Source organism: Trachymyrmex septentrionalis, unplaced genomic scaffold, assembly GCF_001594115.1.
Source record: "Trachymyrmex septentrionalis isolate Tsep2-gDNA-1 unplaced genomic scaffold, Tsep1.0 scaffold1, whole genome shotgun sequence".
Taxonomy (NCBI): domain Eukaryota; kingdom Metazoa; phylum Arthropoda; class Insecta; order Hymenoptera; family Formicidae; genus Trachymyrmex; species Trachymyrmex septentrionalis.
The window spans coordinates 1,388,769-1,412,575 of NW_017304123.1; the positions used below are offsets into that span (position 1 = coordinate 1,388,769).

The window sequence follows — 23,807 nt, forward strand, 5'->3', positions numbered from 1 at the left end:
ATCTATGTGGCAGAAACTGGGAATCGACCGGGAATTTATAATATCGTTCTTATTCAATTTCGTTAATTTTGTTATTGTTTATACGTACGCTACTAGTACGAATTACATTTCTGAATATCCTAAATCGCACTTTATATATCGCATTCTATCTCATCCACGCAATGGAAATCTAGATGAGAAGTCACGCCCGGATCATGTAGCCGGTTGCGAAGCAGGAGTCGTTTCCTTGGAACTCGGATGACAACGTGGAAAAAAAAAAAATAAGGATCTCGAGCAATTCGAAGAACCCGTTTCTCTGATAGTGGCCGATAACTACGTGACCGGCATGGTGACGACGGACATTTTCGAATTTCGCCACGTAACACGTCGCTCTCGGCCGGGTCGTTAAACCGCACGGTACTATGAAGACCTGTCTACGTGATGAAAAGGGCACAAAATATTGCAGAAGATTGATGTGTGCCGTACAATATTACTATTCTCATCTCGCGGAGACAAAGACTCCACCTTGTCGCAATGTCTAAACATCGTACTATGATTTTCTGGCGTTATACATGGCTAGTGTCAGTTTTTAAATAATAAACGGGAAGAAGTTACCCCTGAGAGTGGCAACATTCATTATTAAGGAGATGAAAATATGAGTGAGAACAAGGGAATTAATAATGATTAATTTGAAATTTTTTAAACAATTTTCGTCAAATATATTAGGAAGAAAATGGACGACTATGATTCGGAATCGCGTTTTTTATTTTTATTTAAAAAAAAAAATACAATTTTTCGGGGATTATTTGATTGCCCTTTAAATTGTGGGATGCTAATTTATGTTACGAAATTTTTCGATTGTGTTTCTAAACTATACGTAAGCTGAGATAGTGTACATTTTTAATGAGCAATTATTTGTGTCTACAAGGAAAAAAAGATTCGGATTAAGCAATTTTATGAAAAGAACGGATACAATTGCGCAAATTGAAATGGAAAAGTGTACAATGTTGCCTGCAAACGCATAGCATGTGTGACCTCGCGAAAAATCGTGCGTATCTCTCTAAGAAGGCCATATCTCGAGATATCGTTTAGCGTGACGGGCGTCATCCTCGGTACTCATTTTAATCGGAACTCGTAGCGAACGGACGTGTCGGATTAGTTCGCGTAACGTTCATACGCGCAAAGTATTGCATCGGCTTAGGACATGGGATCATGTATCTCGAGATAAGTTTTAAGTTTATATCCTGTTTACCATAAACAGTTCTTAGCTGATTGATGAAACATTGCGATGTTATCAATACATATTTTTAATGTACATTCGAATATAAGTTATATTATTAAAACAAATTTTGGAGAAAGAATTTTGTTAAATTTTGAACAAGTTCCGTTAATGAATTATTTGAACATCGAATATTTAACATATATTTTGATTTCGCGAGCAAAATTAGAAGTAAGGTAATTTATTTATTAATTTAATATTGTGTTGTTCGTATTTTACAGAGAAAATAAAGATGTTCGTGGATTTATATTTTTTATCTTAGCTTATGATTTTTTATCGGAAAGACGAAATATTATTTTGTTAAGCGCAGAATAAATTTATGGATTTAAAAACTTCGCTCGTACAAAATAGTACCAAGTTAAATATAGTCTTAGATATAAAGTAGAAATATGATATCGTTTACTATTTGTTAACTTAAAAAAAACGCGCCTCGTTGACATTTCCTGGATTATCGTTTGAAATACTATCGTTTGATATAGAGTATAGTAATTTTACTCTATCTATATGTATAATAGAAAAATATTTGAACCGAGTCATACTGCAATTTTTATTTAATTTGTTATTTGAGTTAAGTGTATATATATATATAATTAAGTATATTTATCTCATTACTTAAATTATATTGTTTGAGTTTAAGTACACTGTTAGAAATATAACCACGAGCTTCCTTTACATATAAATGGAGCTCGTGGTTGTGAACGAAATTAAAAGTAATAAATTATTTGATTGAAAATTAAGTTACTTAAACGTAATGAACGTATACATTAAATTTATGAAAAGTACATTAAATTTCATGTACATGTACGTAAATATACTTTTCAGCTATAAATACATTAAATTTAATGTAATATCATGAAATTAAGTTTAATTGTGTAACTTAAAAGTATATTAAATTTCATGAAATTTTTAACAATATAATACAACAGTATTATAATGCAATATAATTAAATGTAAATTTCAAATCTGATTGTGAGATTAGAAGTTTAAGTTACATTGAATAATATTTTCAATGTTTACATTTTTAATTATATCATTTTCGTTTGTATAGCGAACTATCAAAATCTTCCTTCGTGTCTTAAAGTTGTTCAACTTCGGCTTATCTCTGTGCGAAGAACGATTTCTGCACTGTCGTATACGTCTCTCGTAGTCTTGGCGATGGAACGATCAGGATTAAGATCAAAAGTGATCATCGTGCGACTTTGTGTAGTCTTGAACGTAAACGCGATTGCGTCTCTACGTCTCGAAATGGATTACAGTCAGCGATGAACACGTTATTCGGCGCATGCATCCTCCCGAGTCGTATATACCGCGACAAGTCGAAAGAATCTCGTAGATCTGGCCGGTGATCTCACAGAGATAGCGTTTCCACCGGCCGCGATGTATCTTTGGCGGTTTCGCGGAGAAAGAGGAATGCGCCGAATGCAACAAAGATGCGAGTCATCCCAGTCGTCTGGGAATAATTAGGAGAATTCTCAGCGAACCTCATCTATCACCCGCTGGCCGTTTCGAGAAGTTGCCGACGAACGTTTCCGCATACGCTCAGTCGGAAATATCAAACCGGTATTATTCCATCAGGCCTAGTTTTCGACCGACAAGAATCGCCATTTATACTCTTCTTCGTACCGATCGTTTAATATAGAGATTACTCGCATCCGATCGACGGCATGGAGTTACTGCAAATTCTACCGAAGAGAATGATTTTTCTTTCCGATAATCTCGTGAAAATTACAAAAAGAATTTAGATCGATCAACGATTCACGCCTTATTAATATGCATCACATAATCGAGGATAAGTTCCACATACATTGTAGAAGCGAATCGAATGATTAGCGATAATAACATCGTCAGCCGAGTGTGTCGAGCAGGAGAGATCAGGCATTTCCAAGGGCGAATTCTTTTTGCCCTCCTTGAAGTTCTAATGATATATATTCGCAACTATAATCATTTGCCACTACTCCATCTATATTCATGGATGACGAGGAAATTGTCAAGATTATCAAGAAGGAAATTATCAGAAATATTTTTTCTCCGATTCGCGAGTTCGAAGTCGAAGTTTTATTTCCTTAACTTTTAGTTGGACCAATTTTTCACTTGCAACAAAAGTTCGACTTCATAAAAAGAAAAAAAAAACATTCATTTCATTGTACAATATTAATATCTGAAAATCGATCATGATTTTTTACTTATTCTCAATGTCTTCTCTGTTGCCTTAATTTCGAATTTATAATATACAAAAGTAAAGCATACAAAGCGCGTATTTGTTCTCTTTTATTTGTTAAACGATAACACGTGAGTCGGGATTGCAGAAATTGGTTCGAACATTATACCACAATAACACTCTCGATCGTACAATTATATAGTGAGATTATCGTCGTGGCGATAATTATTGCTGCGGCGAGCCGACCATTATCCGCGCTACGGTATTTGTCGATCGTACGTCGCGATACTATTTATAATGCAAAAAAGAATGTCGTAGGTGAACTCGATAATCGTTCGAATCGGATTCTCCGAAGCTCGCAAGGTCCAGACTATTCCAATCGACGGCTTCCACGTCGAGTGTGTGAAAACGGAAGCGCGCACGCGTCACCTCAATGGAAAATGCAAATTGCACGTAACGACGCGACGGGATATAATAGCGAGACGTTTGCGCAAGAAGTAAAAGTATCTCGTGATACGTATGTGCATAGACTGCAGAACAGTCACTTGGCGTCTTGTCGTGCGGCATACCTCCGCTGGTAATGCATGTTCATCGAGGCGTACGTGTGAGCTTGATTACGCGTGAATGAGATTGCGGCGTGAGGATATTTCAATTCTACCGGGAAACAATTCTCGCACTGTAATTCTTTACTATCTGCAATTTATCCATTCGCCGTACGCATTTATTGATATTTATTTTACAATCGTCATACACGTAATATTTGCCTGAAGGACTGTACAGTTTCTCGATCGAGGAGGAAAATTTCACGTAATTATCATGAAATCGCAAACGTGTGATTTTACGAAAAGAAATAGATGATGGTATTTCCCGATATTTCATAAATAAATCTCCGTCTGTTTTCTTTTTTCCACGAAAATTATTAAATTTACGTCGAATCAGAAAATATTACGTAATACACAGTTAAATTCTTGGAAAGCATTTCTTAAACTGGCGCTCCCTTTCGCGTAGTATTATTATATAATTGCACGCGGAAAAACGAAATTTTATTTTGTCCTTTATAACATCATCAATGTTGGCAAGGTAACGAAATGATTGATCGAGCTCTCGATCAATTAGACAATTAGGATAGTGGGAAAACGGCTGGGTTATGCTTCTCATTTCTGCGACGTATTCATTTACGTCACTTCACTGGACATACGATACGCTCGACGCGGAATTGGCGCTCAAGCGCGCGATTAATCGACGCAAATTGAGGATTCACGGTGAGCCGAAAAACCGTGCTATTGCGAATGCATTGATCCGCGACGAGGTCTTGACTTTGTTGTTTTATGCACCGGTTCTTATAATATTCCGCGGCAATTTGTCGAATAGATATTAAATGCGGAAGGCAATTGCCAATAGCAACAATGCGAAACGGTAATCGCTGACACTTGGCGAATTCCAGGTTTAAGTCCAGGCTAAAGCAATATTTCTCGCGATAAAATGATTCGCAGATTTAAAGATTCTCATTAACGGCTGATTATTAATATTCTTATAAAGATGCTTATTAGCGAATCAAAAATTATTGAATTGCTTGTCAACTTGATAAATTATATTACTCTGCTTCTACTCACGGATTTCGAAGCCGAAAAAGATTTTGGTGCGCAGTTTGCAGAATCGGATACGTAGATAAGTTCACACGGAAATATTTAAACACTAAGATCCGCTTTGATCGAATATAGGAATCCTCTTATTTAATTAGATTTATTCTCATCGGTGTTGAAATTCGTACCATGTTGCTTGTGGGTAAAGTTAAAAAGTTTCGACTAAAAACGAGAGGTGTATACAAATAATGTATAATAGATGCAACAATAAGACGTGCTGTAAAGACAGTTGCCGATAATTCGACAGTTGCAGTAATTCGATTTACGTAAAACCTCATTGCGGCATTAAGTGCATCAAGTGCGAGCATTATTATGTAATCAACTGGATTGTATGGATTTAAATTCAGCTCATGCGGAATTCATTTGTGCACGAGTTTGCACGCATCACGAGAATTCGCGCGGAGAACGAAAAGGCATTCTTCTTCGTGTTACCGCGACGGCCAGTCATTTCCCTGTGAATTTCATCGACATTCACGAACATTTATGTAACATTTATAATAGGGAACCGCACTTCCCGTTATATTTCCGCCGCGAATAATTCGCATGCGATCTTCAACCGGAACAATCCCCGATTTGTTTATCACGAAGAGGATTTACTGTGAATCGTGATAACAAGTTCGACCGTTTCAGAAACTAAGCCGCAATTATTCATGTGTTTATGTTCGCTGTCAAAACGTGTTCACTTAAGTTCTACAATGGAGAAAGCGAAAGCGTTACGTAAATCATCGAGATACATATATTGCGTACTTATGGAAATAGTATTAGTAACAGTTGTAACAATTGTTTGTAACAATTGTGTTAAATACTTTCCTGCGAGAAAGTGTTTTACACGCAGATGAAAAATATGTTAATAGCTGATGATAGCAGTCTCTTATACTTCATAAATGATACAACTGACAAACTGATTTATGAGAGATAAACATTGGATGCTATATCGATAATCAGAAGTGAATTAACTTTATAAAAGAAAACATCACAACATAAGAAATGATAGTATTTTTAAGGATAAGACAAAAGTGACGAAAATGTCGTTTGACCATGTCAACGATATATTCTTTTTGCCGATATTATTTGATTATTCGATAATTTTCTGTCAAGTTGAAAAATAATTTTTGAGCTGTGTTACCTTTTAAAAAGGACCGATTATGATGTAAGAATTATTTAATTACAAGATGTTTTATTGTGCATAGCGGTCGAATATAATTTTGGGACAAATTTTTGTTGGTAGTAAATTTCTAACAGCAGCTCTATATTGACTCGTAATATTTTTGATTATCGACTGCGTATCAGCGAGCGAAACACTTTCTATTCTTACATTATAGGAGCGATAGCAAGATTTATATTGTGGAATTTTTTTTGGGGGGGTGGAGAGAGGGAGTTCTATTATTTCAGAGATGTATGTGCCGGAATGAGGATAAAAAAAAAGATGGATTTTGCCATTGTACTGAAACGAACGTTCACTGCACCAATTTTGTTGTGACATTTACAACAATTTTTAATGAATTCCGTTTGGATATTTTTACGACTTTTAATATCTCTTTGTATCTCATTTTGAAAAAGAAAAATGTTACATTTTGTACATTATGTAACTATTTATTTACTTTTTCAAAGATTTTTTTTTTAATTTGATAAAAAATTTTTGAAATTGTTCTAGTATTTTAAAAATATATTGATAATATTTTAGAAAACGTTTTCTAAACGATAACAAAGTAATTCTTTTAAATGTTTCTAACACATGTTTTAAATGTGTATTTAAAAAATAGTAGCACAAAATGTTTTAAAACAACTTGAAAGTGTTTCCAAATCTTTAAAGGATTTAAAAATATTACTAAAACCTTTTTAAAATAATACTTGTGATATTTTAAAAAATATTTTATGTAACAGCTCATATAAAATCAAAAGTTGTATGTTTTTTTACAATTAAAAACGGAAGAAAAGAATTTGATAGAGTACCTACATTTAATTAGCCAATTGAAAATAAAATATTCTTATTAGTAAAGCAGTGAAAAATTATTAGGCATCGATCGATAAATGTGCTATCGAGATATGCGCTTCCCTCTCAAAATGAAACAATTAATAAAAATATCGAGAAAGGTTCGAACCCCTGAACCTCCTCTCTCCTGGCAAAAGTAAAGAAGAGAGATAAAAAGAGTTCACATTGCACGTGTCATTTTATTAGTCCTTCAAGTAATTTGATAGGTCAATAAGAACGTGAGAAATCGTAAGGAAGCAAACGTCAACGCGATATTGTAATTCACGCGATAATCAAACACACCAGTGACTTACAGAAAGGAAGGACATTATTAACCAAACGGCACTTAATATTCCATCGGGGGGATCTTTTCATCGTGAAATTTCATGACGTCGTAAAGATGATCGGAAACGAGCCGGTCGGAGATGCACTCGGTCCTTCATTCGTCTCCTCCTTCCCCTTTCTTTGCTGAATATCACGACGAGCGTGGTCGCTCTCGCGAATCCAATCTTCCCTCCACGCTTCGATTTGACGTCAATTAAATCGGCGGCGCGGACCGGTATCAATTTTCAGTGCGGCTAATGACAAAACGTCGTGACGGCGACCGCTGCAGCAACCGGGAACAGACAGATCGTAAGGCCCGTGAGTGCGAGATCCCGACAATTTTCGCCGACGGACTCTCGATTAATCCCGGACCCTCCCATCCCCCTCTCTCGTCCCTCTTTTTCTCCTCATCCGTTTGCTGTTCTCAGCGCCGAAAAAGAACGTGCATTAAGGGACCCCCCTCCCCCTCCCCCCCCCCGAAAAGGCGACTTTTTGTCGCGATGCACGAGCTGTCGTAAGTTTCTACAGGAGCGGACTCTCTTGAAAAATGGCCACGAATTGATCTTCTTTCGTACCCTCCGAGACGCATGCTCCCTTTACCTTCGTAGAAGACGATTTCGTTTCCGCTGTATGGTGCTCCTTCGCGCGCGGTTCGCTCCTCTTCTGCGCTTTAGTCATTTTGAAGCTCGCGACAGAGCCGGAATGACAGAACCGGCTGCCAAAGCGAATGGCGAAATTATGCCGCCGGCCAATCGTATCCACCGCGCTGCCCTACCCGATGTATAAAAAGAGATTGCGCTGTATAAGTATACATCGCAGAAACTAGATTGGAGAGAATCGTCCCGAATGGAGGAGACATGTCTCGAAGAAAAGAGACGGAGTGCAGCTAGGGATATTGAGCTCTTCACGATTTAAAATATACAGGAGAATTATACAAATAGCCGATCAATCCGAAGTGCCTAAGTGAAAAAAGTTGACGAAGATCTGATGGTAGTTCGGTTTTTCCTTTGCCATTGTCTCCTGAGTCGTCTTCATCTCGATTCATTAATTTACCGATACATTTTTGTCACACGTACTTATGCTTTTTATTATAGATTTTCATCAGAAATGAAATGACTTTATTTCGTTAATCGATCTACTAAGATTGAGATGTCGATACAATAATTCTCATAATTAAAAATATGCTTTTGAACGTTAGTTGCTAGGAATAGATTACAAAAATAGATTTAAAATTAAAATTAAAAAAATATTTAAATAAGTTGGAGGATATTGTGTTGTTTTTTTTTTTTAGTATATTTTTTAGTAATATTTTCTGAATATAAAAATTCAGAATAAATCGAAATTTCATTTTTTGTATTAAGGGTTGTATTATAATAACGCTAATACATTATAAATATTTTAAATTGGTATTATAATTACTGATGTAATTATAATACTAATTTAAAAAAAGATTATACATCTAATATGATTAAAATATGATTACATGAAATATATTAATCATTAATAATCATTAGTATAAAATAAATTAATAAGTAAAAAGAGCTATGAGCCACCGTTAGTGCTTAGTGTTAATATTTAATGTCTTGAAAAATATAAATTAATTAGTATGAAGTTTATAATAATTGAGGAAAAAAATGTATCAATATAAGAGAGCAGTTGAAAAAAATAGAGTGCAACTGCCGTTTGCAACCACCTGTGCAAACCACATTTTATACTGACAGAAAAGTTTTTAGTATTTCTGCCTACAATTGCTTAGTAAAATTCCATTTTTAAATACTAAAAGAATATGCAATGGTTGTCTCCAAAAATAAAATTATAATCATATTCTTTTTAGTATATGAATTATATAGAATTATAAATATTATTATTATGACTAACATTATAGTAATAATAACTATATAAAAATGAAACTTCTATATTTTACCACATAATATTTCATCATACAATAAGTCACAAACACTGAAAACTTTTCTCTCAGGCCGTTCTTATTTTAAGACTGTCTTAAGTTAAGTATAATATAATATTTTAAAATACTAATATGACTGTGATCGATTTATGTTTATGACATTTTAAAATTGTCCTTAAGAAAAAGGCAAACGTATACATTCTGAAAAACCTATTTAGTTGAATCAATTAATTTCTTGTTTGATTATGGACGAATTTCTTCTGTGATTACAATAAAATAATTTAGTTGAAGCGCGCACATACACAACATTTGGTTATTGTAACACTTTACATGTTTCTGATAAATAAGTTTATCAGGTGTCAATGTTTATCAGAAAAAAATAAAATGTTTAATCAAATGTTTTGCTTCAACTAAATTATTTCATTGCATCAACCAAGAATTCGTTCGCTCATATCCACACAAGAGATTCAATTAAATGGGTTTCTCACAGTATATAGGCTTTCTACATAAATCATTACTTAAACTTTAATCTTAAGCCGTAAAAAATTGATCAATCATAGACGATTATTCTTTTTACGTTCGACTGATCGATTAATTTTTTTATGTAGACAGCTTATTAAATTTAACAAGCGCCTATATAAATACCGGCCTCACGTATGGTTCCGATTATTTCCAAATTTCGGAAATATAAACTTATATTTACACTACATGTGTGTTGCATTAATAAACATAGCCCAGATAGCCAAGCGTGATATAGTACACTAATACATTGTATATATTTGCTGACATCAAGATAGGACACGTTATAAATTCAACAACACGACTGCTTGTGTATGTAATCAGTTATCGAAATTTCCAGAGCAAACTGTGAGCAATAGTGATACATTATGTTGTCGGCAACATGACGGCAACATGTTAACAACGAATAATTAATCGTTTCATTTTCTAACAAAACGCTGACAATATGACAACACGAGCTGTCGAGGATATTCATGCTGACATATTGCCATCAATTTGCCATCGCAAGAATTCGAATTCCATCGAGTTCAACGCGATAGACATAATGCCTCACCTTGTCCTGAGAGTTTATCGAAATTGATTGCTGCAACATCATGTCAGCAAATACACTGCACTTGGCACTGGATGTGCAAATGATATATAGAGAAACATTTCCGTGCCAATGATCTGATGAAGTTGTCCCATAAGATTATAAATATTGCGACGAATATCACGATCACTCTCTAAACGTATCATTTTACTTATCGCAAATTGATTTCAGTTCCTTCGTGATTCCTTCGCGCCGTCAATAGCGGACTTTTATTTTGATTATGCGAGATGTTTGTACTTGTCGATTAGACTTTATCGTGGTGATACGTTCGGTTTCCATCGATTACCTCCTCCATTTAAGTCTGCACGATCGTGAGCTCCTCGCGCCGACATAAACGCTCTGCGCGTCGGGACCAGGTCTGATCCTAGACGCTGAGGTCTTAATTGGCGCAGGCATCGCATGACTAATTAATTAGGATTGGCCGGACAATAATTCATTGCGGAGGAAAAATTCGGCGTGACTCAGGACTTCCTACCTCAGCTCGTTGTACGGTGGTACAATGAAGATCTTTGTAACGGTGGAAACTTTCAGTGTACGAAGAAAAGCGGTTCATTTTCGACATTTTTAAATTAAATAACAAAACCGAAGGACTCTTTCTGAACAAAATAAATAAAAATAAACATCGGGCGAAGTAAGAGTCAACACATTTCTTTCAAATTCGTAACAATGTATATTACAAATAACAGAGGTAAAAATTACATGACGCAAAAATTAGAATGTAAATTAAGATATGATTAAAAGTTACAAGTTTCGGCTACCGGTTCGAGCCCTCTTCAGACATTAACGTAACGAAAAAAATCGCAGAGCAAAAAACATTTTTCTGAATTGCCCGATATTGATTTTTATTTATTTCGACATTTTTATTACGAACGAATGAAATACGTATCGCTGATCAGAATCGAGAGAGACTTCTCTCTCGGAGAAGAATTCTTCAGAAAAACTCACCTTCCGAATTGTTGCGGCGAAATAAGGCGTGTATTCCCCGGGTAAACAACTCCAGCGACCCGCATTGTTCATTCTTGCGAGTAATCTCGTTTCCCTTGATGCGAGCGTGGAAACGAATCGAAACATTCTCACTGGACCATTGAGCTCGCCGCCAGCGTCGCAACCGCGCGAGAGAGATAATCTACGTGCGATCGAGCAGCCTCTCGAAAATCGAATGTATCGGAAATTATTCGCGGTCGGTCACGCGGAATAATGGATTAGGCGAGGGAGAGCCGTCGGTACTGTAACGTGTACAAGTGGGATCGGGTCTGCAGGGCATTGAGAGAGAGAGAGAGAAAGAGAGAGAGAGAGAGAGAGAGAGAGAGAGAGAGAGAGAGTCGTCATCGATCTGTCAGTCGAGTATATCCTGCGGAGAACGAAAGATGTCCCTTTGCTCTTGTCTCTTGGAAAGCACGCCTCGCGGCGCAACGTTTTGCCCGCAGATCTTTCTATCGAAGTGTTCTGTACAATGTCGGCAAACAAGCGAAAATGAAACTTTAAGAGCTTAAAATCACCTTCGTGACGACAAACGCGCGCCTATTACGATCGGCAGATTGTCCGACGTATAATAGGCATATAATCGTCTTACTGTAGAATTAGAATAGTTTCAATATCTATGTGTAATATATAATAAAATTCATATGTAAAATATTAATTCTAAAATATATGTAAATAAACGTTAAAATATCCTAACATTTGCGTTGTGCTGCGATAACTAGCGACATATTGAAAGAGATTTTCCGCGTTACACGTATATATACAGGATAGACAAAATAATGTGAACACTGTTGTGGGAAATGTACCGCTTGTTTTATTATTTTTAATAGAGGTTTGACCTAATCATTTGTCTTTGATATAGATTCTATTCTTATTAGAATAGAATTATACATGCTTGAATGGTATAGCAACTGCTACAATGCAGTATTATATTCGTCTAGCAGAAATCTTTTAATTGCTTAAAAGATATATTGAAGAAAGAATTCTGTTTCTTACTCTGCTTTTTAAAAACTGCAAACAATTCGATGATATTTAAATCAGGCAATTTTAACAGTGCGAATTCCTAGCAGTGTGTTTTAGTTTTTTTTTTTATTTTTTATTTATATCAAGAATTCGATTACCTCACTTATTTTTTTAAACCAAACGATTGTATTGACCAGAAAAGATATTGAAGTTTTGGAAAACAGAAACCAATTTTGAAGAATAGGTCGATGGAAATTTTCTTCTCCAATATCATTTATATAAGTAATTGAAAGATGTATTAGTAAAAGAATAGTGAAACATTCCATTAGTAACTATTTGAAGCACTGGGTGCATTCAGAACAATAATTGCTCACTGAACGTTCATCTGATTGATATATTCCATTAAATCCTAAAATACAGACCAATCAGGTGAAAAAGCTCACTGAGCGCTCAATGAGCGTTGTTGTCGTTCTGAATACATTCATTATGACTATTTATTTCAATATATTTTAACAAGGATAGATGTTTATTATACGTAAATGTGAGAGATGGTCCAGTCTCTTATTAATAATAAAATAAAAAGTGTACTTTTTGTACGTTCATATTTGATATTTTGTCTATTCCCAGTACACATATGAATGACGTCTATATTTTCTGTGATAACCTGTTAATGAAAGTTAAAAGTTTTCTCTAATCATTAGAGCCTTCATTAGAGTTTGTATTTTGAACTTCCATGTCACGCACTGATCATTTTAAAACCTTTAAAAGGTGCATTTTTGTGCACTGTGTAAATACTTTTCTATGTTAAACCTGAGTCATTGTTTTTGCTTTCGATGTGACTCTCAGTCCTCCCCAAATATGCAGTGAGCTGACACGTCCGTCATTTTGCGAATTTACATATTTACATTGCCACCGTGTAAACGGAGCTTGGCGAGTGTTGTATTTCAAGCACGAAAATATCGATTAAGACATGTTGACTCGAGTAAAACCAATCGTGGATGAAAGGATTGGTACTGTTCGACATATTTACGTACATTCGAAGTGTTCAATATTTCAAGTCTGCACATTTTTACCTATAAGAAAGCTCACTTGAGAGAATTCGATTATATACTTGCGCTTATACTGGAAAAAGAGTCTGGTTGCGTTAATTAAGAATCTGGTTGAAAATGGATAAATCAAAATTTTGTTGTTGAATCTATTATAAGTTTAGTTGAGATAACCAGAATTCTGATTAGAATTATGATCAGAATTTTCTGATTTGTCCACTTTCAACCAACAATTTTTTACATTTTTCAATTCATCTATTAATAATACCTCTTTATAGCGATATGAATACGAATATGAATAAGAATTAAACAGGAAATAAAATTGGATTGCGAATTATACGCAACACTGTAAATCCAGCATTTATGGTTTAACATCTTTATCTGGACGTCCTAAAATTGTTTATAGATGCTGTTATTGAAAGTAAAATAAGTGGAGTTTAAGAAACGGCTTTTAAAAATTCATTTTTTGGTATATATTATCCTTATTATTTTTAAAGATTAAAACATTTAATTTTCTTTTTAATCATATCGTTATTACATTTTTTTATATTTCTTATTACCACTCTCAAATAAAAACACGCGCTAAAAAGAAAAGTCTCAGTTTACCTTAACCGGAGACGACGTTGATCGACTTCTGAGGTGGTAGGATACGGGAGAAAAAAAGAGAAAGAGAGAGAGAGAGAGAGAGAGAGAGAGAGAGAGACTTGCGCAAAAGACACTACCTTGGAGCAGCGAGACGATAGCATTTCGTCGTTGAAAGCAGCGAGCTGAGGGCGAAGGGAGCCTCGGCTGTAGTAAAATAAGCGCGCGTGAGCAGTGTGAGCACTGTGAGCACTGTGAGCGGGAGAAGAGAGGAGAAGCGCAGATCGGACGGCGAAAGAAACGGCGGCGAAGAGAAAGAGAAAGCGCGTGCGACCGACGGGGTGGGGGCGGAACGCGTGGGGCAGGGGAGGGGTCGGTCGTGCGAAATGCGACGTTGGTGCCCTCTGGACGGTGTATCGCGGAAGGTTAGTCAGTCGCCAGCCGTTCGAGTACGATGTACGTTTTGAGCGCGTGTCGCCGTTTGATTTCGCGTTTGAGCGCGAGATACAGGTGATATCGCGATAAATCGAAGTGAAGTGTGAACAGTGGTGCGAATTGACAGTCGCGATAAATCGATCTTGAACTGTGCGGCGCGTTGTTGGTTTTTGGAAAACTCCCTCTTTTTCTTCCGGCGGCCTTAAATCCGGCGCGAACAGCCGGAGCAACAGGTGTGTGTGTGTGTGTGTGTGTGTGCGCGATACTTTATCGAGATATCGGAGCGATGAAGGCGGGAACTTTGCGAGAAGTAAGAGTTTGTCCGGATTTTTTAAACTATTAAGTTGGATAAACTGAAAACTTTCTGGTGCTACTCGAAGAGTTTTATTTGACGCGTGTCAACGAAGTTTAACTCCCCGGCGAAGAGAGAGAGAGAGAGAGAGAGAGAGAGAGGGAGAAAGAGAAACACTTCGACTTTACTAGCGCGGTATATAAATTGTGAAGCGGATCAGCAGTATTTAACGGCAGCTTTCAGCAGGAGCTGGAAAACTGAGAGGACCACGAACGTGGTCGCGCGTGGTGGTCGCGTGCTGACAGGTGGCGACGCGCTGCGAAGAATCGACAGGGTGCCGTATATCAGATACCTACCGGGGGAAAAGTGTGCTCGTCCTTCGAAAGCCGCCCCGTTTCCTCGCGCGAGCTGGAACTGCTGGAAGGGATTTCTCTCGTCTCCGGGCGAAGGAGACGCGTGCCGGATGTGAGACGAGGTAGCGCGGGAACGATGAAAAGGAGAACGCCGGACGGCTCGCTGGCGTCGTGCCGCGAACGAAGGGAAAGCCGCGCTCCGAGATAGCCTCGGTGTGTGTGTGTGTGTGCGTGTGTATGTGTGTGTGTGATATTCTCCGGAGATTTTTCTTTTTTATCATACCGTGGACGCATCGTGCGAATGTTATATATCGGCGCGAATTGCGAGGCAATTCCAATTACAAGTAGATTCAAATTCGAAAAATCATATCGGCCGTCGCGATCGTAACGACACGTCAATCTGTACGAACTGTTATACTAAATTTTCTCCTTAATTTTCACCCGCTCTGTCGTCGACGATTGGATTATTTTATTGTTCGTCACAATCGCTCGCCGAATAATATCTGTGGGATTGTTTCTCCTTCTTCGATGATCTTGTTTACATTGTGATGATCGAGTTGGATTACGCTCTCACGTGTGGCATGAAGGCAGTGCGATGGTGAACTGTGTGAAAGGTTATACGTAATTATTAAAGTGAAGGATATCAGTGCCGAGGTGTTGTACAGGTGCGGGTGTGATACGTCTTGTTGTGAAACGAAGAACAGCAGGGTGGGCGTGCGAGGAGCGCCCGGACCACCCGCCAGTGATCTTTGTTCTTCTTCGAGAATGGAGTGAACACTCGCGGCCCAGGCTTTCTTCATCGAAATATGAGGATTACGTTCTATCATTGCGACCGTTCGTGGGCATCGATTGCGAGCAAAAATGAATCTCACCCGCGTGTTTCTGTTATTACTGCTCGTCGCGAGTTCAAGGTATGTTTCTGCGCAGCGGAGAATAAAACATTTCGCTGCTCTCATAAAACGATATAAAATCAGAGCTGTTGTTACGAATGCCTTTTTTTGCGAATATGGACACCAGTCCACAGTGTAAGAGTAATAATAATTCTAAGGCGAGCTGTTTAGAAACAAGGAACGAGATGTAGACAAATTGTAAACATCTTGAAATAACTTGATTAAATTAATGCTATCATAATGTTAATGATAATATTTAAAGTATATGCTTACCATTTATATTATATTTACTTTACTGATTCGTAATACTAATATCTACTATTTCACTGAGAAAAAATGTACTAAATCTTAATAATAGATTTGTTTTAATTGTACAAGTCGAATATTTACTATTAAATGTAAACACATATTTTTCTGATAACCATTAATTTGATTTTAACTGTCACTGTTTTGTTTTCAGTAAATATGTATTTATTTATCGTAAGTCAATGTTAAGTTGGTACTATTCAAGCAAAAATATTTATTAAAATACATTTTTGCTCAGTGTATATATAACATGAATTATATTACAATATATAAATATATTGCAAAATATGTCAAAGTAATAATTAAAATATATATGATCATTTATTATTGTAAGTATCATGTAACGACAGGGTGTTCTTTACCGGAAAAAACGGGGAATTTTTATGAAATTTTGTTGAAATTGTCAGGGAAATTTTTCGAATTTTCTTTTGAAATTTAAATTCTATTTTGTTTGACAAAATAATTTCTTTCACCATTTTTTGATAAATAATGCAAGTTTAACTAAATGCCTTAATGCCAGATAGCAGCCGATCAGCCGTTTGTATGCTAACAATGTGAAGGGATAATTCGTGATCTACAATAGAAGTCGTAGTGATCATAAAGCCTGAAATCATAAGAAATTGACCAATCGCAGTCGAATGTGAGGAGAATAATTGACTATAATTGGTCAATTTCTTCAAATCTACGATTTCAGATCTTAGAACCACTAGATTTCTATTGTAGACCTCGCATATGCTGATTCTACAATGAGTCGATAGCCTTTAAGTCTTACCGGTGAAATTGGCTAACTTGTACGACTAAAGGTGCTTTTCCATGTTGAAGCTCTACGCTCATTTTTAGCGTCAAAATAGGTCACGTGATCAAAATTGACGCTTAATATTCGTTAATTTTTCTCATGTTATTTGTTTTGACGCCAAAAATGAGAGTCGAGCGTCAGCATGGAAAGATACTTTAAGTAAGACTATCGATTTTCTTAAGACTAGCTAAATTCGAATCTTAGAAAATGCTCAGAAGGAAGTAAATGCACTTAACGAACGAATTCATTAAAAAAAATGAATTTTGCGTTGCCTGAATGTTATTTACTTTTGTTTTTTTTTTTGTCTTTTGTTTTTTTTTTAGATATAAGAATTATATTTTTTTATCATTGTGTAAAGAAATTATATTTTTATATATATAGTTTTTAAAATATTTGTTTTGGAATGTCTTTCCTGATGTATAATGTTTCTAATCTTACTTGGAATTTTGAATGAAATTAATGGAAAAATTCTCAAAGAATGCTTTTATAAGATTTGAATACCTGAACGACAATCCACTTGTGAAAAGATTTGCTTAAAAGCAAATAGTGATTTTTTTTTTTAAATAAAAATGATTATATTAAATATAATCGATTTAATATATATATTAATTGTAAGTATATATATTAATTGTTTGTTACACAAAAATAAAATTCTTTTGACATGATCTGATCTTTGACAATTTTTCTCATTTTACTTATATTATTAAAGATAGTTATATCATATCTTTCAATATATGTTGCAATTCTCCTTTAAAAGAACACTATTGCAATTACTCGAGATAAGTGGTGATTATTAACGGTGTAACATTCTTCCGATTATATCATCGTACATTCACATTAACGCGATATCGAATGGAATTGTATTTTCATTGTTAGATCGTCTTACCCGATGTTTCTCGTGTTGCATACAGAATCGATATCACTGCACATATATTCAGTTCGTACGTTAAGGTTGATAAGGAAAATCAGTTACACAGAAAGAACAATTTTACTGAAATGTCTAAGAATTTAGCTACATATTTGAAAATAAGTTGGTTAGTTTATAAAAATAATTACATAAGAATCTCTTGATAATTCGAACAATTAAATTATTATCAGATCTATATGTAGTAGTAAAATTTTTAGATATTTCAGCAAAACCGCAATCCTTTCCGTGTACTCGTTTAAAACCAAAAAAAAAAAAAAAAAAGGTCCACAACCTGGAGTACGAGTCTATAAACTCTTCCTTCTGCGAGTTTCTCTTAAAATGTGCTTTCGTTTTGCAGATGTATGTGCTCGAGCGGGTACACCGGGCAAAACTGCGAGAGCGACTACATCCCCTGTGATCCGTCACCATGTGAAAACGGAGGCTCGTGCCATCAGCTCGGTGAACATGACTACGAGTGCACTTGCTCCGAAGGTGAGTACCACGCAAACGCTTTTTACCCCGTATCGTGCCGTGGAATCTCACCGCGCTAACGTATCCCCAATCCCACGGAAGATGAAACTTTTTCTTATCAATACGTACGATCTCCCTGTGCGCTTCGCTCTTTTTCCTTCCAACCTCGCTCTCCTCCGCGTCAGAATCACCACGTCCGAGGTAACACGGGAATGACAGCGGCGGAATCTACACGCCTTGAAGATTTCCACCGTTGCAGCCTCTTCAGAATATTACAGCCTATGATCAGTTACAGTTACGTGGAAGTGTATGTAACTCGGATTTCTCTTTTTCCCTCCTTTGTCGCTCGCTTCCGGAGAGCACGGTAATGAACAACTTTCATTCTTGCCTCTGTTATCGAGACCTCGAATTCCGAAAAAAACCGTTCCGAGGACCTCCTTCTCACGGAACGGCCGAAGTACGGCTTCGCTCGTCGCCGTACAATATTTCGGAGGACAAAAGTCACTAATTGCAACGTGTTCTGATAATTCATCGCGGAATTTGGAAAGAGTCCTTCTCTCGGCAGATTCTCGGGCGTTCCACTCTGTTTACCGTGCTTAAGAGGACCTTTCGCGCCCGTCGCGTAATCTCGCCCCAAGAAAAACGTCGAAGGGGCGGACGAGGGAAGGCCAGGAAAGAGGTGGGCAAAAGAGAAGTCCTCTCTCGCAGGGCAATGATTACTCGGTGCAACAGGTACAAACTTGGGCCAGGGGTGGCCCGACACGGCCATTTACGTGCGTGTGTACATGGTAGATGGTTAATGTAAAGCCTAGGGTCAGCCTAGCGTGGCCTCCTCGCTCCCTGGGTTACAATGCGTGGTCCTCTTTTTCCCAGGCGGACCACAACCATGGCGACCCCACCTTCTTGCCGCGTCCGCTCCTTCGTTTCTTCCCCCTGTCTTCTCCTTTTCCTTCACCTTTCGTCCACCTTGTCGGCGCGTCTTTTCCCGTTAAAAGAACACGAACGAGTCCTACCTTTTCGCAGGTGGTTCTTCATTACTGTACACTTCTTATGTGCTTTCTGATACTATTTTGTACAATATATTATATTAGTACGTCGTTTGATATGACGTTATAAAGTATGTGTGATTTTATTTTTTCAATCATTCACACTTTAAATTTGTCACTCGCGCGTACGAAGATTTTTATTTTTACACACAACTTGATTTTAATTAATGTGCATATTTTGTTTCTCTCGTTGATATATGCTACTTTGATCTGTTCATGTAGTTTGACATTTTTTATTCTACGTAAAAATGCAAAATGATTTAATTTCTTTAAGAAACATTTTTTATTATATATTTTCTTCAATTTCATCTTTTTTTTTTACCTGTAATTTATTCTTTTAATTAGATGACTTGTTTTTTAAAGAAATGCATTGAGACTTTGCCCTTACTTTATTGTTGTTTATTTTGTATAGGAAGAGTCCTTGAATTTGTTAAATAACTTAATCTCTTTACAACGCTGCAAATTGGAGCAAACGAGAATTACGTCATTTAAAGATACTGATTTTACGAATATTATATTAAATTCTCATCGCTGTACGCTTTGCTCAATTTTCATCAAATCTAGATTTATTGCCCACACATAGATTCGTAAATATTATATTTCCGACACAGGTAAAGTGACAAAGATTAAAAAGTTGCAAACATCTTTTACACAACTTTTGTTGATACGCGTAATCGCGTATTGGAGGTACACATTTTGCAATATCACATTAGAGTAAAAAGTGTCGCATTATGTTTCCCACGTGTTCCGTCTAAGAACACGTCTTTGATCGAAGAAGCCGGCACATAACTACACGCACTGTAACTTTTATTTCGATCATTCTCTTCCCGGTTTCTTCCCGGTCGTTTCGCCTCGAACGAGGTTGAAGAGAGCGGGACCGCCCGTCATAATCGCCTTCTCCGCTCAGGGCGACGCCTTCCGACACACTCCTGTAAAACGCACATTGCTTTGCGTTCGTTCTTCCTCTTCCCGCTCCGTGACACTCCAATAAGTCGCGAGGATCGAAACTCGAAGAAGGCGTGCCTCGGTCATGTGCCGGCGATCGTTAACACAAGAAAATCGACGACGATCGGGGATCATGCGGATCATCCCTGGTCGTCGTCCAAACTATACTAAAACAGACCATAACTATACCGGATTTTGCTTGCCGCGAAGAATTTCTGAACTTTTTCAAGTCAAGGAATTCCTCTTTACCCTCGTTTCGGTATATATTATCGATGTAAAGATTTTATTGTATATCCTCTATTTTTCTCGCACTTCGTTCAACATTCGATTTTTGTCACAACTGTGACACATCAATCGCACTGCCAGTAGATATACTTATATTTTTTTCCATATATATAATCAGCATTAATATCGAAATTTCTGATATAAAAGTATGTTTGTGTTATTGTTGTATTCTCGGTTATGTATAAAAATATGAAATTGGTAAAAAATTAATTTTCATTTGAGGAAAAGAATTTTCTCAGGCATGAAGAATGTTATTCTAATGTAGTAATTTATTAATATTGCTTGATATACAATATTATAGGTGATTTTATCAATTCTCTTTCCAAAATGAGGAATAATTATTCAGATCGTATCTTTAAATGAATTTTTAAAGTTATATAAGTATCAAATAAATAACAATAAATAAGGGCAAAGTAAGAGTCAACGCATTTCTTTGAAAAAGTCACACAATTAAATGAATAAATTACAGATAGAGAAAAGTAAAATTAAATAAAATATATAATAAAAAATAAAAAATAATAAGTTTTTATATATTTAATTTTACTTTTCTCTATCTGTAATTAATATTCTTTTAATTGTGTGACTTTTTTAAAGAGATGTGTTGACTCTTACTTTGCCCTTTATTTACTGTTATTTATTTCGTATAGGAAGAGTCCTTCAATCTGTTAAACGTTATGTAAGTATATTTACTGTTTTTTCAGTCATGATCTTTAAATTGCGCGAATCGGTATTGCCAGAATAGAATGCTGCAACGCGTTCGAAATGATTCCCTCGCGTCGTTAGTTATAATGGTTCAATTTGCAGCAGCATGCTTACGCACGCCTTCCGTCATATTTTCTCTCTCGTTGGGCTCTCCTTTCATTGTTGATTTCTTTGCAGCTGACGCCTGCATCAGTTCTTAGCTCGCTCTAGTTATGCGTTTTTGCTTGCTGTACGAAAAAGAGCACTTCACAGAGCTGAAGGCTCATAACTATCCTCGGCAGGACTCTGTTCAAGACGATTCGGTCGCTTAGGTTGAAGTAATGGTTCAATTTACAGCAGCCCGCTCTCTCTCTCTCTCTCTCTCTCTCTCTCTCTCTCTCTCTCCTCTCTTATCCTCGCCTGGGTTTTCTTCTTGCTGAGCACGAGCCATCTATGTTGCCTTCTTCTTTTCTTCCTTTTCGCTCTAACTTGGCTACTCTGTCTCTTTTTGTCTCATCGCAAGACCAGCTGTCTCTTTCCTAAGGACGGTCCTGCCTAGCGAAGAATTTCCCTCGTCGAACGATCCGATCACGCCTCCTCCATTCCATTCCATTCCGCTAATTAGAAACTGCTCTATCGACCGCCGGTTAAACGATTAACCGCGCGACCGTAGATTAATCAGTCAAAAAAGGAAGGGATGAAGATCTCGGTGAAGAAAGAGAGATGAAAGGAGAAAGGGCGGATAATAAAAAAGGAGAGAGAGATGACTTGATTTTTTGCATCTACTCGCAACACTCGTTTTCCAGAGCCAGACCGAACTACCTCGCCAGTTTACCGTTTTCTTCATTTCTCGTTCTGATTCAATCATTACACATATAGCGCATACATACATACATACACACACGTAACGTATACATACGATGATATAGAGCGAACGAAATGAAATGAGAGAAAGAGAGCGAAGAAGTCTTGTCGATTGATCGACCGCGACGATTGTACTGACTCGGTGATGTTCTTGTGGAGGAATTAAATCGTCGGTTTTATCCTTGCCGCGTACCGCGACGATCGACAAGAAACTCGAATTTATTGTTGAAGTTATACTTTGTCGGCATCGCTGGAGGATTGAATAGTCTCGTGAGAGATGGTGCGTGCTTCCGTCAATGCTCTCACACCGATTAATTTATTGATCTATTTTTTGCAAGGGAGGCTTTCCGAATATTGTTTTCCATACTACATTCATTTTTCTATATTCATGTTTCTATTTTATATATTCATTTTTTGAAATTTTTAGTTTATTGGCTATTAATATTAATTGTTTTTCTCTTGAAAACAGTTGCGTTTGTGACAAGATGTCTATTCTAAATAAAAGCAAAATCTAATTATTTTATTATAATAGATTAATTTGCTACGAAAAAGTCTAATAGGGAATTTGATTGGATACACTCATTGTCAGTGCGTATTATTAAAGCCACCGTACACAAATTTTGACGTAAAAATATGTGTTTAATACAAATATAAAAATCGGATTAAACCATAAAATTCTATATACATTTTATTTTGCCGTTAAGTAATCATCTGTCTTTTGTAATTCGAAATATTTACATTTTACTTTTATGCAGATTAAATCAGTGTGCAACGGTTTTAATAAGTATTAATACGCACTAGTGCGTCCAATCAAATATAAATTTGCTATAACATTTGACATCATTATAATTATATATTAAATATAACATGCACATAAATTTTTAATATTAAATTCTATTTTTATTAATTTGCAAGATAATGCTTTTTATCATAATTATAAAACAATTTTATACCAAAAGTAAGAAAGTATTGAACTTTATATTAAATTTTAGATTGATGACGTTTATATTAAAAGGTCACTCAAGTTCAGAGCCTATGAAAAATATACCTAATACGTACGAGCTACTCCGTCAATCAAATGCTTTTCATTTCTACTACTTCTACTATTTCTACTAACCATCTCGTTCCTCGTAATAATTGTAACGGAACCCCATTACAGGCTGTGTTAATTGAAATCAAGTAAATCGATCGATTCTGCGTCCGATCGAATCGATTCGATCCATTTTGCTATGATCGATGTTGGAAGATTGAGAATCAATCGGATATATTCACTTTTTCAGTTTACCCACATAATTTTTGTAACTAATTAAAATCTCGTGCATTTATAAGCTATCAGAAGATGCAATAAATTGGAATTATATTATATATATATATACACTTTACAATATATACATGTACTTACTTTACATTCGTTTTACACAAATATTTTTTTACATATTTACATAGAATTTTCTTTGCTGACATTTATATGCACATGTGTGTATATATAAAGTATATACACGAAAAGAACGGTTTTACTAAAGTATCTAAAAATTTAGATAGATCTGAAAATAATTTTATTGGATTATTAAAATAATTATGTAGGAAATTCAAAG

At 36.2% G+C, this 23,807-nt stretch overlaps 1 protein-coding gene across 1 annotated transcript in view; it reads left to right on the forward strand.

Annotated features, from left to right (window-relative positions):
* Window positions 1–23,807, forward strand: part of LOC108751380 (neurogenic locus Notch protein) — a gene marked incomplete at its 3' end in the record, with an annotated part of 297,572 nt that overhangs the window by 127,848 nt on the left and 145,917 nt on the right. The window contains exon 5 of the mRNA XM_018491558.1: window positions 18,279–18,412. Coding sequence (XP_018347060.1) covers window positions 18,279–18,412 — 134 coding nt within the window. The remainder of the gene's footprint in view (window positions 1–18,278; window positions 18,413–23,807) is intronic.